Raw genomic sequence first — 14,579 nt, forward strand, 5'->3', positions numbered from 1 at the left:
TGGGGAGGCCATTGTTCAGTCTGTTCGACCTTTTTTTTGTGGAGGGGTTTTATGAGCCTCGGCGATACCCGGCGCCCGCCTGTTCCCTCTCGTTTACTTCAATTCTTACGGCTTCTTGTCTATCACTGTTATGGAAGTCTCGTGGTTCGAGCGTCTGAGCATCATCGTTATGAGCATGAGAAGTGCATGTGAGTGTAGTATTAGACGCCGGGATGTCGCGGCTGAATGAGTAGAATGGAGGTAGATTGTATCTAGGCATTTCCGCTGACGGAATCAAACTATTACACGGAAGCATATGCTAAGGGAGGTGATTCCCTGTGAGCAAGTAGCTTGGTCCTTGTATTTCTACGTGAGAGACCTTCATCAACCCGCAAGATCCGTTCTCTGAGCCACTGATGCCTCGGATGGGCCATCTCGGCGATCAAGCTATGATCGAGGTGGACACATGACGGTATTCGCCGGTCACGTCGTGTATTGCAGGCCATACTTGCCGTCGAATGTCCGAATGTGCGAGTTCTCCTCCGTGGGAGGCTCGAGAACCGTGTCGGGTTCGTGTTCTGGCTTCGCTTCCAGTATACACCAAGTCATAGACAGGAGGAAGTTCTCTGCTCTCGGAAGAGGTGAGCCTTGACTTTCCATCCACATCTTGTGCACCAGGTCTTCCAGCCTGTCAAACAGATCCCCCAAAGTGACACCGTTGCTCAGAACTATACCATAGCGTTGCAAGCGGGACCGTCTGAAGAAGTCAAGGGGGACGGGGGACACCGAGGGCGTGAATTTGAGATGCAGGCGGACCCATGTACACGGAGGTTGCGTGAGGAACATTCTCCGCCAAGAAGCGCTCTTGTTGTCGAAGCCCCGACTTTCCAAATTGTCGCCTTTACCACCGTTGATCCTTGGATAGGCTCCTTCAGTCCAAGTGAAACGGACTCGTTGCTGATCGGGCCCGATGTCATTGTCAATGCGGCATTCGCCTTGGAGGCGACCCTCGACCCACTGACGGATTCTGCGGTGCGAAACACTTTTTCTTGTCATTGGCGAGAGCGAGCGGTGGATTTTCTGATCATTGAGTGCTAAAGCGCCCTCGGTGTATGTCGGTATTGGGAAGAAGTCCTCACCCTCAGAGCGTGCCAGGCCGATGAACCTCGTTGCATACTCGCCAATTGGTATGAGGAAGAGCATACGTTTGATCTTGATGGAGTGGGTGATAACGTTCTGCCATAAGGCAGAAACGCGTTGCATGGTGAATACCATTCTCGCAGGATCAACACGAAGCAGGACGTTCTCTAAGAGCTCAGCGGTGTTGAGTACTGCAGCAATAGCCGTACTGTTGCTGTCGGCTACTGTATTGATCCGCTGGATTGTGATCTGTGGTGCCATGGTGCCGATCGATGAGCTATTTTGTGTAAAGCTTGAGGTTTTGAGTGTGGTTCGAGCGATGATGCTGAGCAACAGAACACGTTTGAGCTTGGAAGCTGTGCGATGGTGTTTTGTTGCCGCTGTAAGTGGTGCGGCACAAGTAGCTCGTAGATTGTGCAGGCGGACCGCTGAGTCTGTTTTGTGAGCGCAAATATTCATGAGTAGGTATAGAGAAGTAGGAGCGTGCGGGCGAGCCAGAGAAACTATGACGGCGGGGCCGGAGCAACCGCGTGTGACGAAGCTTGCCGTTACTACCGTGTGCAGGTGAATGCATGGATGGTGGAAGCTTAAATCAAGGGTTTGAAGAGAGTGAATCTCGCCTTGATCACGCACGGGGCGAAGCTGCTGGAAGCCTTGGGACGGGAGAATTTAATCACAAGGGTACCAAAAGCACATGCTATGATGGACGGAGATTTGGTGGATCACATGGAGTGTTCGAGATAGTAGATGGATGCAAGCTGCAGATGAGGAAAGAAAGCACGGGTAGTAGAAGAACAAGTCTATGCACGAAAGTCGAAGCAGTTCACTAACGCCTGTTCATCCCCGAACCTTCCCATGAGCGCCTTGCGTGTGGAATGGACGATTTTTATGGACCTTGTGTTGACAAAGTTTCGCGAAGCCCAGGAGATATCCTTCCGAGCTAGGGATGAGTTCGGAAGGGACCATTGTTTGCAGCGTCATCAGGCCAAGGCGAAGACTAGTCGTCTGATATCGGGTCCCCGAAAGGTACAATGCGATAGTTATCGTATTCAACGTAGCCTCTAGGTCCAGAGTCCTCATTTTCGTCACCAGGTAGTTGTTGTTCAGCCGTCGGTCTCATTTCGAGTATCGACCAAGTCATAGACACCCCGCTAATCCCCTTCGAACGCTTCCGATCGCCGTGCGCAGGCCAGGTGCCCAGAATCTCCTCTTCCAGCTCGTTAAATAGATCGCCGATCGTAATGCCGTCCTTGTGAACTATACGACAACGCTGCACGACGAGTGCTTCGAATTCCCGGCGGGGACACGACACTGGTATCACTAGCGTGTGTACTTGAATCGCTGTACACGGAGGCTGCGTGAGAAACATCCGCTTCCAAGAAGCGTTGTTGCGGAAATCTTGCCAGAGACGTTCGAATGAAGCACCTGCACTACGGTTGCTTGGGTCGGCACTAGTGAACTGGACTGCTCGCGCTTGGCCTTTCTTACCAACGGTAATCCGGCATGCGCCGTCGAGACGGCCCTGGATATCGCCAGATAACTCGGGATCCGATATCATGTCTCTGGTGGCTGGTGAGAAGCAGGGATGGATGTGCTGAACATTGAGAGCCAAAGTGCCTGGAGCGTATACTGGTATGGCGTTGCCGGTATGCGGACCGATTGCTTTGGCGATGGGCTGTACGGTATGTCCGCCCACTGATGCAAGGAAGAGCATACGCTTGATGCGGATCGACTGGTTGATGGTATTCTTCCGACCGATGGATACCCGTTGCAGGACGAACACCTTGTTCGCATCCAGGTGAAGCAGAACGTTCTCTAAAAGTTCAACGGTCTCTAGTACTTGAGCGACGGCTCCTCCCATAGTGCCCGCCGTTGTGATTCACTGGTCCTTGCAGGGTTGACTGGTGACGAAGCGACGGATGATGAGATGTGTTGTGCTGAGGTCGATACTGGACGCCCTGGCGGGGTGAAGTGAAGGCAGAGCAACGAGATCGGGTCGAACGATTTGTCGTTCTCGACGTTGCTTTATGTAGCGAAACGAAGAGCGCTTGTCGGATGGAGATGTCGACCGTAAAGTCGGTGATTGAGGCGTTAGCTAGAGAAACGGAAGATGTATCCCAACGTCTTAGAAAGAGTAAAGATATAAGTAGTAGGGCGTTTGGAATTGCGGTAGAAAGTAAAGTCTGACCCGTTGGTGATTCCTGCTTGTTTGAAGCTCCGAAGTGAGTGAAGTGTGCAAACCAGTGAAACATGGGTATGGATGGGGTCTTGGTGTAATTCAATTTTTCCAAGCAGAATAAAAGCTTTCAATTCACCATGCATGATGAACATTTGAAATTGTATTACGCGAGCGCTTGAACTGATTCAGACTAAGAGAAAGAGACACGCCAAAGACCTTCAACCCCTCATTGCACCCTGAAACATGTGCGGGAAACATGTTCTACCCCCAAGCCTTCCGGTGAGCAACATGTGTCAAATGAACTCTTCAACGAGAGTGGCTCCTACTGTACATGGCTCTAAAAGTAAGCGCTTGTTTATTGTCCGTGCAGGCGGAAACTAGACATCGATGAGTGCTGTTGCGCGATGAATGCAGAATCGGGAACCCGCTGACCGTCAAAGCTCTGGACTGGAGGAAGGTACATTCAAGCGTGGTGCTTCGGTAAGCCGAAGAAACTTCTCCCAAAGCAATGCATAAATCTAGGACAGACCATAATCAGCGGTGGCTCAGAGGCCAAAACCAGGCCTGATCGGCCAGTATTGTGTCCGAGCTAGCGCTGAACTGGTGACCACCCCCTACCAGGAATTAGCGGCCCAATCCTCGTCATTGGTATCCCAGTCCTCTTCAGCTCTGTCTCGAACTTCGTCTGCCGGACACTCTTCTGAGACGGACCAAGTCATAAACGTATCGAAGTCCGTCGTATGTCTTAGACGTCCATTCGCTTTCCAGATGTCTAGGACGAGTTCCTGCATCCCATTCAACAGGTCGCCGAGGGTGATGCCGTGACTACGAACCGTGCGGTCGCGCTTAAAGCTGGCCACTTGCCCAGTGTAGCGTGCTAGCGGACTGACTTCGATTTCCATAAGAACCGAGGTACACGGAGGCTGCGTGAGCAATATCCGCCTCCAAGAAGCGTTCCTGCAACGGAACACTCCGCTACCCAGGAGATCCCCATAGAGCCGGTTCGTCTTGTCGCGAGCAATAGTGACTGCATTGGCCTGACTGAAACGGACTCCGTCCGGGTTGCCTTTTGCGTCGATATCGATTCGGCCCCCACCACGGAAGTGTCCCCTTGTCTCCATCAGAAGTCCAGAGCTCCGCAAGAACTTCGTGCTGGCGTTGAAAACGACAAACCAGTTGTTGCGCGTGAAAACGTCTGGAGCGTACACTGGTACAGCGGGCAAGCGTGAAACACTCAACATGCTCACAGGCCGCACAACGCTGCCATCCGCTACGACGAAGATCATGCGCTTGATGTGAATGGACTGGTTGATCGTGTTCCGCCACATGACAGACACGCGCTGTAGTACGAAAACCGTCTTCGGATCCAGATGAAGTAAGATCTTTTCTAGAAGCTCGACGGTACCCAAGACTGTATTGGCAGCTCGCTCCATGGTGGCGGCTTCGGTCTCATCCATTGCACCCTGATAGATGGAGGTGAGCCGAGGATTGATGGGAGATGTTGCCCAAGGCTTGACGCTCTTTGTGTGGCTTGAGTGTTGAATGTGGAACGTGAGCGACGGAATCGGCTTGGACGGACGAGCTGGCAAGCCGCTCTCACTGTTTCACGGTGAATGGTGGAACAGAAGCTGCACTGTCGAGTGAGACATGTACGGCGTAACAGTTAGTAGAACGAGAACTCTGAGCTGGTCGGAAGCTTAAGATGAAAAAGGAAGATCTATGACGGTGTAAGGTAGCTAGGCGGGCAATGTGATAAAGGGTACGTCATTCTTATTGCTGCCTAAACCGTAACCGCGGAAAGTGAGACTGGAACTCACCCTTCACACCAGGTGAAAGCCAATATGAACATGGTCTATGCGCAGATTGCTATGTCAAAGCGAGAAGCCGTTGTCAGTTTACAGCGTACTTGATACGGCGTGTTTCCATGATGAAGCTCTGTGGATGGAAGAGACGAGGCATCAACAGATAGCGTCTTAGCCGATGAACGGACAGGAAAATGTTTATGCAGCACCTCATACCCGTCAAGTAAGGCTGAGGGACGAGCATCAACAGAACCTGATGTGAGAACCAAATTTCACTCATCTTGCCATGCTCATCCTAACACCCGTCTCTTCCATCCGTGCCAGAACCCTTGGTGCTACTATTCTCCCTCAAAAGACACTCTCCGATCTGAATCTGGCCGGCACCGGATCATTAGGCTTCGCTGGTTGCGCAGCACCGCTGCTGCTGGCCCGCATGCACAAAGATGCACCGAGGTCCGGTTGCTCGCTAAGTAGCTGCTTGAAGCGTCCATACTTCTGCAGCTGGGTAAGCCTGCGAGTGGCGTACCAAAAGACCTGGTCTCGAAACGGATCTTCGTCGACTCGAGCGGTGATCTCAGCGCAGGCGATCTCCAGGACATCGCAAAGGCCCTGATCCGATAGTTGTGTTTTATCGTTGAAGCTGGACATGAACTTCAGCAACACGGTCCGCTGGAATGCGATGGCTTGGAGGCGCTCCCCCAGAGCATAGAGGCGAGCGAGAATAGGATATTCGGCCTCGTGTTCGATCTGCGAGCTCCGTAGCCACTCGTCACCATACAGATACTTGAGGAAGTAGCCGAAAACGTCGGGATCTTCATCAGGCAGATCAATCCTGCGCTCGGCTGCCTCTCTGAACTCTCCTTGAAGAGAGATAGCGAACCGCTTCGATGTCGTTGTGAGAAGCTCAGAGTGGAGGAGAAACGTCTTCACGGGGGCTTTGCCGACCACAACGGATATGATCGGTGAGGTCAGGAAACTGTCATTGCCGCCGCGTCAGCGATACAACTGATAAAAGAGCAGGTCCATAGTACTCGGAGAACTTTCGCGTGAGCTCGGCCATGGCGTGATGTTGTCTCACTTCGGACAGTCTACAGAACGCGACCAGATGTAGCGGTTGAAGCGTAAGAACTTGAGAGTGGGAACTTTTCGGGAGGAAACGTAAGCTGAAGGAGAGGTTTCTCTTTCGCTCAGGATAGTTTCAGCTGGAAACACATCTTCCCTTCACTTTACGCAAATTGCTCGGCCTCAGGGGTGCACATAGGAGAGCTCCCAGAATGCTGGGATCCCCATATAGCAGGGAATCTTGCAGAGGGAATCTATTTCGCTAGAGCATGATAGGCGGTTTCGACGTCAATGAAGTCGCAGGAGTTTGTCAGCAAAGGTTGAGAAGTATATCGGTCACGTGCCCACGCGAACAGCTCAGCGCGTCCAACACGTCGACAAGACCGATGCCTCTTCCAACAACACTCAACCTCGTAACCTTATGGACTCAAGCTCAACGCCAGCATGGGTGGCAGAATCCTCTGTGTGGCTGAGAAGCCCTCGATAGCCAGAGCAGTCGCACAGCATCTCGGCGGCCAAGTCCAAGCAGTCAGTCACTCCCCCTCCACCCCACCGCCACATCAGCAGCCTACTAACCACTCTCCCAGCGCAACGTTCCCGGCATCCAATGGGTCAAGAACTACGAGTTCAACTACACCTTCCCGCCCTGGGGCGCCTGCACCGTGATCTTCACCTCCGTAGCCGGCCACCTCCACACCATCGACTTCGACACACGGTACCGCAGCTGGAACTCGTGCCAACCGGGCCAGCTCTTCGACGCCCCCGTCGTGACCTCCATCGACGACGACAAGAAGGCTATCGCGCGGAACATCGAGACGCAGGCGCGCGGCGCTAGGACGCTGTTTATCTGGACCGACTGCGATAGGGAGGGCGAGCACATCGGGACGGAGATTAGGGATGTGGCGCTGAAGAGTAATCCGAGGCTGGAGGTGTGCAGGGCCAGGTTTAGCAATATTGAGAGGGCGCATGTTGTTAACGCTGCGAGGAATCCGGTGCCGTTGGATGAGCGGCAGGCGAATGCGGTGGCGGCGAGGATAGAGCTGGATTTGAGGATTGGTGCGGCGTTTACGCGGATGCAGACGTTACAGCTACGGCCGATGGTTGAGCAGATGCTTGAGAGCAAAGTCATCAGCTATGGAAGTTGCCAGTTTCCAACGCTGGGGTTCGTCGTGGATCGGTACTTCCGAGTCAAGAACTTCGTGCCGGAGCAGTTCTGGCACATCCGGGTCATGCATAGGAAAGATGACATTGACGTCACTTTCAACTGGAAGAGAGGCCATTTGTTTGATCGAATGGCGGTCACGATCATCTTCGAGAGATGCATCATGGCAAGGACGGCGAAGGTGGTCAAGATGCAGAAGAAGCCGACCAGCAAATGGAAACCGCTGCCACTGACCACGGTTGAGCTGCAAAAGATGGGAAGCAGGTTTCTCAGGATGGACAGTCAGAGGGTGATGAAGATTGCTGAGGAGCTGTACACGAAGGGCTGGATCAGTTATCCTAGGACAGAAACTGACCAGTTCGATCGAGGCATGGATCTGAGAAAGCTGGTAGAGAAGCAATGTCCGGACGGACAATGGGGTCCTTATGCTCAGGGGTACGTTAACGCATCTACTTGTGAGGAACCCTAACACAGCTAACGTATTAACAGCTTGATGAACGGCGGCTTCAACCAACCGCGCCAAGGCCGCAACAACGACAAAGCACACCCGCCCATCCATCCCGTAAACCATGTCGCTGCTTCTCACCTCAGAGACGACGAAGAGCGCCGCGTGTATGAATTTATCGTCCGCCGCTTCCTCGCGTGCTGTTCCGAAGACGCCAGAGGCGAGGCCACTGATGTCGAGATCCAGTATGGTACTGAAATCTTCCGGACCCATGGCTTGCTCGTCTTGCAAAGGAACTACTTGGATGTGTATCCGTACGACAAGTGGGTGAGCAGCCAGCAACTGCCCAACTTTACGCTAGGCGAGACGTTCGAGCCGACTGAAGCTAAGATGTTGGATGGTAAAACAACCGCTCCAGGCTTCCTTACCGAACCGGAGCTTATTGCGCTGATGGATGCGAATGGCATTGGGACTGACGCTACTATGGCGGAACACATCGCCAAAATCAAGGAGAGGGCGTACGTGATGACACGACCACGAGGCAGAGCCACAGGCGGTGCTGCTGAAGGGGATGACGATGATATAGAAACTGGCGCAGCAAGAGGAGGAAGAGGAGGAAGAGGAGGAAGAGGAGGGAGAGGCAGAGGTAGGGGCAGAGGTGGTGGCAGAGGAGGAGCTGCTACGACTGGGAGGGGAGGCGGAACCGGTTTACAAGAGTTCATTCCTACCACGCTGGGGGTGGCCCTGATCGAAGGCTATGACAATGTCGGCTTCGAGACTTCCCTCGGCAAGCCGTTCCTGCGGAAAGAGGTATGCTACAGGACTTGCGAACTTGTCCTGAGAGAAGTCGAATGCGCTGACGAAACTTAGATGGAGCTCCTGATGAAGGCCATTTGCGCAGGAACAACAACCAGGAACGACGTCGTGCACCAGAGCTTGGAGCAGTACCGCGAGGTCTTTGTGAGGACCACACGGCAGATAAACGTGCTCAAAGAAGTGAGTTTCACTCGCACGATGCGCTCAATGGTATCCATCGCTGACAGCACGGCAATACAGTCATTCCGAAAATACATTCTCCCTCAGGACCAGCAAGGTTGAACGCATCGCATCTTACAAACCTGGAGCAACTCGAAGGCTACACGTCATTGCTACTTCACGATACTTTACACGACAGCTCTGCGCTCGACCCTGCCGCACGTGTGGGCAGAGCGGGGAGATCTTCAGAGCGAGCAGATCCCGTCGCTCTCTGCGCTATCCGCGGCGCCGGGTTCGGCGGGCCATCCGTTGCCAATCCAGCCAGACACGTCCTGGATCGCCGCACACGTGCCGATGCGGGGACGGAGCACCTTCGGCGTGGCCTGCGACACTTTTCGGCTTGCGTTTCCTCAGCTCGCTCCCCGCCGCAATTCGGCACGGAGGAGACACGCGAAGGATTCCGCGTGACTTTCTGGTGCGGAGACGGTGCGGGACACGATGTGCGCTCCTCGGGTGATTGAGAGAGTTCTGGCTCAGTCGGCAGGATCTGGACGTTGAGAGGGGTAAGATTGCTAGGCGCGGTATCGCAGCCATGTGCGGAAGCAGGGCAAAAGTGGTGGTATCGCGGGTTTGGATGTGGCTGATAGCGAGGGTCTGGTGTGCAGATGGGGCGTGATAGCGGCCTTGGGGCCTAGGGGGCTCACCCGGAGGTGGAGAACAGTCGGGCATGAACCATCACGCCATTTGCCTGCCAGCATCGCATTTGTGCAGATTGCTGTGTGACATGTTCATGACAACAGAAGCTCCTGTGTTTGTCAACGTCATGTTGGCCCTCCGAAAGCAAGTGGTGAGCGCCTCATACGCAGCCATCCTTCCACGTTCTGCTTCGCTGGAACAAAACAGGCCGCAGTGCGCTCTTTCAGCCACTGCGAACCTTGGTGCACTATCAGTGTCATGCGGGAAGTTCAAGGCTAAAGCGGTTTGGGCTACGGTGCCTTTGTCATGACCAATTAACTCGCTCCCGCCGGGCATCTGCAACCGGCGCCGCGCATTCCCAGCGAGACATCGGCCTAGCGACCTGCACGCCTGCAAGAGCTCCCCCATCCAAAGCAGGCCAGCCCTTAGTTACTTATCAACACCAACCACTGCACAACCACCGTCGCTTGAACAACCAACAGTTCGTCGTTCGAAATACCAGCAGCCGCCGCCATCGCCCTGTTACTTGACCCGGTCATCAGTCACCGAGTCATCGCCTCCTTGGAACGTCCGCAAGCCGAGCTCTCGTCAGCACCAGCTTGCCTCGCTCCAGTCCGCCAGCTCCGCTCATCGCATTCGATACTGTTCGCCTTCCTGGTAGCTTCTTCACCTTTGTGACTGTAAGTCGTCTATTCGCGACAAACAAAGCCCAGCAAACACCATCAAACTCCAAAGTATCGCAACACAAACACCATCTGACTCATCCGCCCTGCATCCAGAAGCTCCACTCAGCCGAACCAGCCGGACCGTCACCATGGCCTTCACCACCAAGCCCATCTCCAACATCGCCATGGCTTTCGCCGCCGAGAAAGCCGGCAATACCGTCGAAATGCCGCACGCTCGCGGTGACGGCGCTCAGGAAGCCTTTACTGGCCCCTCCGGCGCGCCGCCCGCAAAGCATCTGACCGGACCTCTCCCCACCCCTCCGAACTCCATCTCTCCGACCCTTCCTCCCCATGCGCTCCGCGCTGGACACCCTCCTCGTACCTCTCCTCCCGTCATCCACCTCGACTCCGACACCGAGCTCCAGGATGCGCCGGATCACCACCGCCCGCAGGCTCTCAGCAGCGCCGCCCTCTCCGGGCTCGAAGCCGCTGGAGCCATCACGCCGGCCATGCTGGCGCGCGACCATCTCCCGGACATCCTGCTCGCCCACGGCCCCATCGCCATCCGTCACGTCCTGGCCTACCTGACGCAGTCGGTTCCCGGCTTCTCGCGCATCGCGCCAGCCAAGGCCCGACGCCTCGTCGTCAGCGCGCTCGAGTCCCGAGGCGGCGGCGGCAAAGCCGGCGACGTCGAGTTCGAGAAAGTGGGCTGGGGCCGCTGGGACGCTCGGATCCGGGGCCAGCCGCCGCGCGAGCGGTCGCAGCAGGCGTCCGGCGCGGGCATGGCGCTCGTGGAGGAGGAGCCGCGGCAGCTGTCGGGGCTCTCGCCGCCGGATAGCGGTATCGAGGTCGGGTCGTACGCGTTCAGCCATGGTAGCGAGCTGCGGATACCCAGGCGGAGGGACGACCGCCGAGGGATTCTGTATGGCAGCTCCTGGGCTGGCGAAAGCATGATGTCGAGCCACGACATCGACGAGGAGATGTCGGACATGAACATGGCGGAGCACGAGGCGGATAAGATGTCGCTGGACGGCGACAACGATGGCGAGTCCGTCTCCTCGTCGTCCGCTGCGCCGGAGGAACCGCCCCTGCCGCTCGACATGGACGACCAGGACGAAGCGACAGACGAAGAGGACTGGGCGAGCATCGGCGCCGAGGCGCTGCGGCGCGGTTCCATGCCCTCTGGGAGGCCCGGGATGTACGCCCGCAAGGACTACAACTTCCTCTCGCGGCACTCGACGGCGTTGGCGAAGAGCGCCCCGCGGTACCAGCATCGGCCTAGTCCTGTAACCTACCAGCGGCCGCCGCAGCTCCAGCGCGTTGTCAGTGGGCCGGGCGCGCTGGGGATAGGCGGCCGGGCTTCTTCGACATCATCTTGTTCGCGATTTGCATCTTTGAACGGCGTCACGGAGGGTTTCACTCTGGACATGGGAATGGGAATGGGAGGGCCGCAGAACTCGCAGGAGCGGGAGGCGGTCGAGGCGTTGTTGCGCATGGGATCGATGTAGCTCGACGCTTACATTTTGCTTTGTCCTTTTCGGGTTTGGATACAGGGTGTCCTGGCGGATAGGGATGCAGGTGGAAACTACGGACGACGCGTATCACCGTCAGGGCTGGGCGATCTGCCGGGCTCGAATGGGGCTCCTACTCTCAAGTGCTGACGAGGGAGCCTGCTCCACATTCTCAACTTGCTTTTTTACTCGCGGCGTCGCGGCGACGCGCTGCATGCAGTCATTCTTGCTCAGCCGAGACATTCTTTTCGCTTCGCATTTTTTCTTGGACATGGTCACACCAGACAAACATCTACACTCTTGTATTTGGATCTTGTAATTTTCGCTGCATTCTTGCTGGCCGGCCTTGTGGCGAGACTTGGCGCGGCTTTAGCGTAGTATGGAGCCTTTAGATAGGTACTCTTTACTCACCTCGCGGAGCTCCTGAACTTGGGTGCGGAGATGAGGGCTGAGCTCTCCAAGATTATAGAGTAAGAGGAGCGTGTTGATGGAGCCTCGCTGATGCAGAGACAGCCCTGGAGGCTTGGTGGAGGCGGTAGTGGCTGTGAACGGCAGCAATTCAGGTAAGCATGCATGGCGAGCTCGATGCCCGATGCTCAGCCCCCTCCAAGTCTCGCCAATATAAATTACTATTTCTTCGTCAATGTAGGTTAATGTCTCCGCATTTCGTTGAATGTACGATTGTTCTTAGCGACGGTATAGCCCTGCGGCTGAGCCATGCACTCCAATACTCCACGCCCTATAGGTAACCTGAAACATAGCTGAAGTCGATTGCTCAACAACCTCCGGATGACATTGCACTTAGGCCGTACGGAGAACTCAAGCACTATTCGGATTCCGTCTCAAGGCTGACCGCTGTTCAGTGGTGCAAGCGCATCACAACCGACCTTCCCTCGGCAAAACGGGGCTTCAGGCGGACCGTTACCGGCGCGTTTAACAAACTTCTGATTTCCTAAGGTTGACAGCAACTCCGTGTTGAACAGACTGGAACCGTATGGATACCGGCCACTGGGATCAGCGAACACGATCAGGCTACTAGAAATTGAACCGGGGGATTTTCAGGACCATGTCGTTTGCCATGTACACTATGTGGATCTGGAGACGTCGCCGCGATATGAGGCACTGTCCTACACCTGGGCAGACTCTGACGGAGACGCAACGCTCAGAAAGCATGTTAGCCTCACAGATGACCGTGTGGAACGGCCTGGTTCCATCAAAGGCGAGCATCGCGAGTTGGCCTTGTTGGCCATCACGGCCAATTGCGATATGGCATTGCGCCGGCTACGCTCAACGTCTGAGCGGCGGACTGTTTGGATCGATGCCATCTGTATCAACCAGCGAGGCAATGAGGAAAAGAGCGTGCAGGTTCAAATGGTGAGCTGTATTTATGTCAGTGCTGAGGGAGTGCTTGCATACATTGGGGAACACAGCTATGACAGCGAATTCCTCTTCAACGAACTCGAGGACATCTACGACTTCAGCGTCTTCAACGATTTGCTAATGGGCGAAGCAACCCTACCATGGCAGCTGAATGGATCTTATTTCGATTCATTAATGAAGTTACTCTCCAGGCCGTGGTTTGAACGGATTTGGACACTTCAGGAGGCTACCATCCAAGAAAAGGTCGAGATTCTCTGTGGAGCGTCCAAGCTTCCTTTAAGCTGTCTGACCTCAGAGGTTTACAAACTGCAAGAGGAACGCCACCTTGCTCCGTGGAGGATGGCGTGGTACCACCCCTATGTCTTCGGAAAGTGTGAGAGGGAAAGCCTGATCCCCTGGACATCCTTCAACGCTCGCGGCGCTGCTGCTCTACAGATCCACGCGACAAGGTTTTCGGGATCTGCGGCCTAGGGAGTAAAGTCCTCTTACAGTATATTACGGTAGATTACTCGATGCCAACAGAACAGGTATACACCAAGCTTGCCATATCTATCCTTCGCAAGACTGGCAAAGTCCATCTCCTGGATTACGTCCGACCTTTTGATGGCTCCAGCTTTCCGCAACTGCCGTCTTGGGTCCCAGGCTGGAGCAATCGCCTGGAAATAGCGCTGCATTTCCCGTTGCCCGGCTGGCTACGTGGCGAGATCCAGCCATCTATAGAGTTTATCGGAGAAGATAGCGATATGCCAGTCCTGAAGTTAAGAGGCGTAAGAGTAGCTCCCATCAGAAGAGTGGGAGAGCTCAACGACCCTAGAATCCCATGGAATATAGCTGAGGGGCCTCTTCCTGTAACCAAATCAGTGATCGCCAAGTTCCTGGGCCTTCTTGTTCGAGAAAATCTTATACCAGGTCACATTTCCACCGTTCCTCAAGAATAAACCGACAATGGTCGTGTAGAACAACAAGGTTCTACAGAACAGCTCACGAACAGTTTGCTGGAATCACAGAAGTTGCGGCATATTCGCTACCCCTGCAGGCTACTTGTTACTAAGAAGTCTCTCGGCTTTGGACCACCAAAAATCCGTGTGGATGACATTATATGTTTTTTTAGAGGAGCGGACAATCTGCACGTCCTGCGAGAAAATGGCGGCTATCACGAGTTCATTGGCGGGTGTTATCTTTCTGGATACACTCAGCATTATTACAATCAGCCGGATGAACTGTTTCATGCTAATCAACAGGTCGATGTTGTTGAAGAGGAGTTTTTGATCCGGTGATTGCACTCTTTGTACTGTGGATCGAACAGGCCATTGCTGTGTATTTACTTAGCCATTCGGGTCTTCCTTTTCGCACAAGGTCTGTAGCGCGCACCGAAGATGCTTAGCTGAAGACGCAAGCGACTGCTCTACGAACCATCCGGCCTTTTAAGTAAGAGCTCTGTAAAAGATTGCGGAATTCCGATAAGCCGTTACCGGTGAGAGCTCAGATGCTCCGTGGTTCGCCGTAAAGCAGGTGGATCCATGTCAGATCCCCGAAAACAACTTAAATGAGAACAATGTGTATGCAACACTAGTACGAAAGCC

The 14,579-nt window shown here is 54.6% G+C and overlaps 5 protein-coding genes across 5 annotated transcripts; 2 read left to right on the forward strand and 3 right to left on the reverse strand.

The window, feature by feature from the left end:
• Positions 1-462: 462 nt before the first annotated feature.
• Positions 463-1,380, reverse strand: W97_02709 (uncharacterized protein; the record flags this gene model as incomplete). Its single annotated transcript, XM_007780608.1, has 1 exon — positions 463-1,380. The coding sequence occupies one exon, from the start codon at positions 1,378-1,380 to the stop codon at positions 463-465; it is 918 nt and encodes a 305-aa protein (XP_007778798.1).
• Positions 1,381-3,912: 2,532 nt separating this feature from the next.
• On the reverse strand, positions 3,913-4,731 carry W97_02710 (uncharacterized protein; the record flags this gene model as incomplete). Its single annotated transcript, XM_007780609.1, has 1 exon — positions 3,913-4,731. One exon carries the CDS (start codon positions 4,729-4,731, stop codon positions 3,913-3,915), a length of 819 nt encoding a protein of 272 aa, XP_007778799.1.
• A 717-nt stretch (positions 4,732-5,448) lies between these two features.
• Positions 5,449-6,160, reverse strand: W97_02711 (uncharacterized protein; the record flags this gene model as incomplete). Its single annotated transcript, XM_007780610.1, has 2 exons — positions 5,449-6,076; positions 6,132-6,160. 2 exons carry the CDS (start codon positions 6,158-6,160, stop codon positions 5,449-5,451), a joined length of 657 nt encoding a protein of 218 aa, XP_007778800.1.
• Positions 6,161-6,606: 446 nt separating this feature from the next.
• Positions 6,607-9,265, forward strand: W97_02712 (uncharacterized protein; the record flags this gene model as incomplete). The annotated part of the gene is made up of 6 exons (XM_007780611.1): positions 6,607-6,690; positions 6,750-7,759; positions 7,814-8,325; positions 8,467-8,579; positions 8,640-8,769; positions 8,826-9,265. The coding sequence occupies 6 exons, from the start codon at positions 6,607-6,609 to the stop codon at positions 9,263-9,265; spliced, it is 2,289 nt and encodes a 762-aa protein (XP_007778801.1).
• Positions 9,266-10,254: 989 nt separating this feature from the next.
• W97_02713 (uncharacterized protein) lies at positions 10,255-13,467 on the forward strand (the record flags this gene model as incomplete). The annotated part of the gene is made up of 2 exons (XM_007780612.1): positions 10,255-11,609; positions 12,582-13,467. The coding sequence occupies 2 exons, from the start codon at positions 10,255-10,257 to the stop codon at positions 13,465-13,467; spliced, it is 2,241 nt and encodes a 746-aa protein (XP_007778802.1).
• Positions 13,468-14,579: the final 1,112 nt, after the last annotated feature.

The sequence above is a fragment of the Coniosporium apollinis genome, assembly GCF_000281105.1.
Source record: "Coniosporium apollinis CBS 100218 chromosome Unknown supercont1.10, whole genome shotgun sequence".
Lineage (NCBI taxonomy): Eukaryota > Fungi > Ascomycota > Dothideomycetes > Coniosporium > Coniosporium apollinis.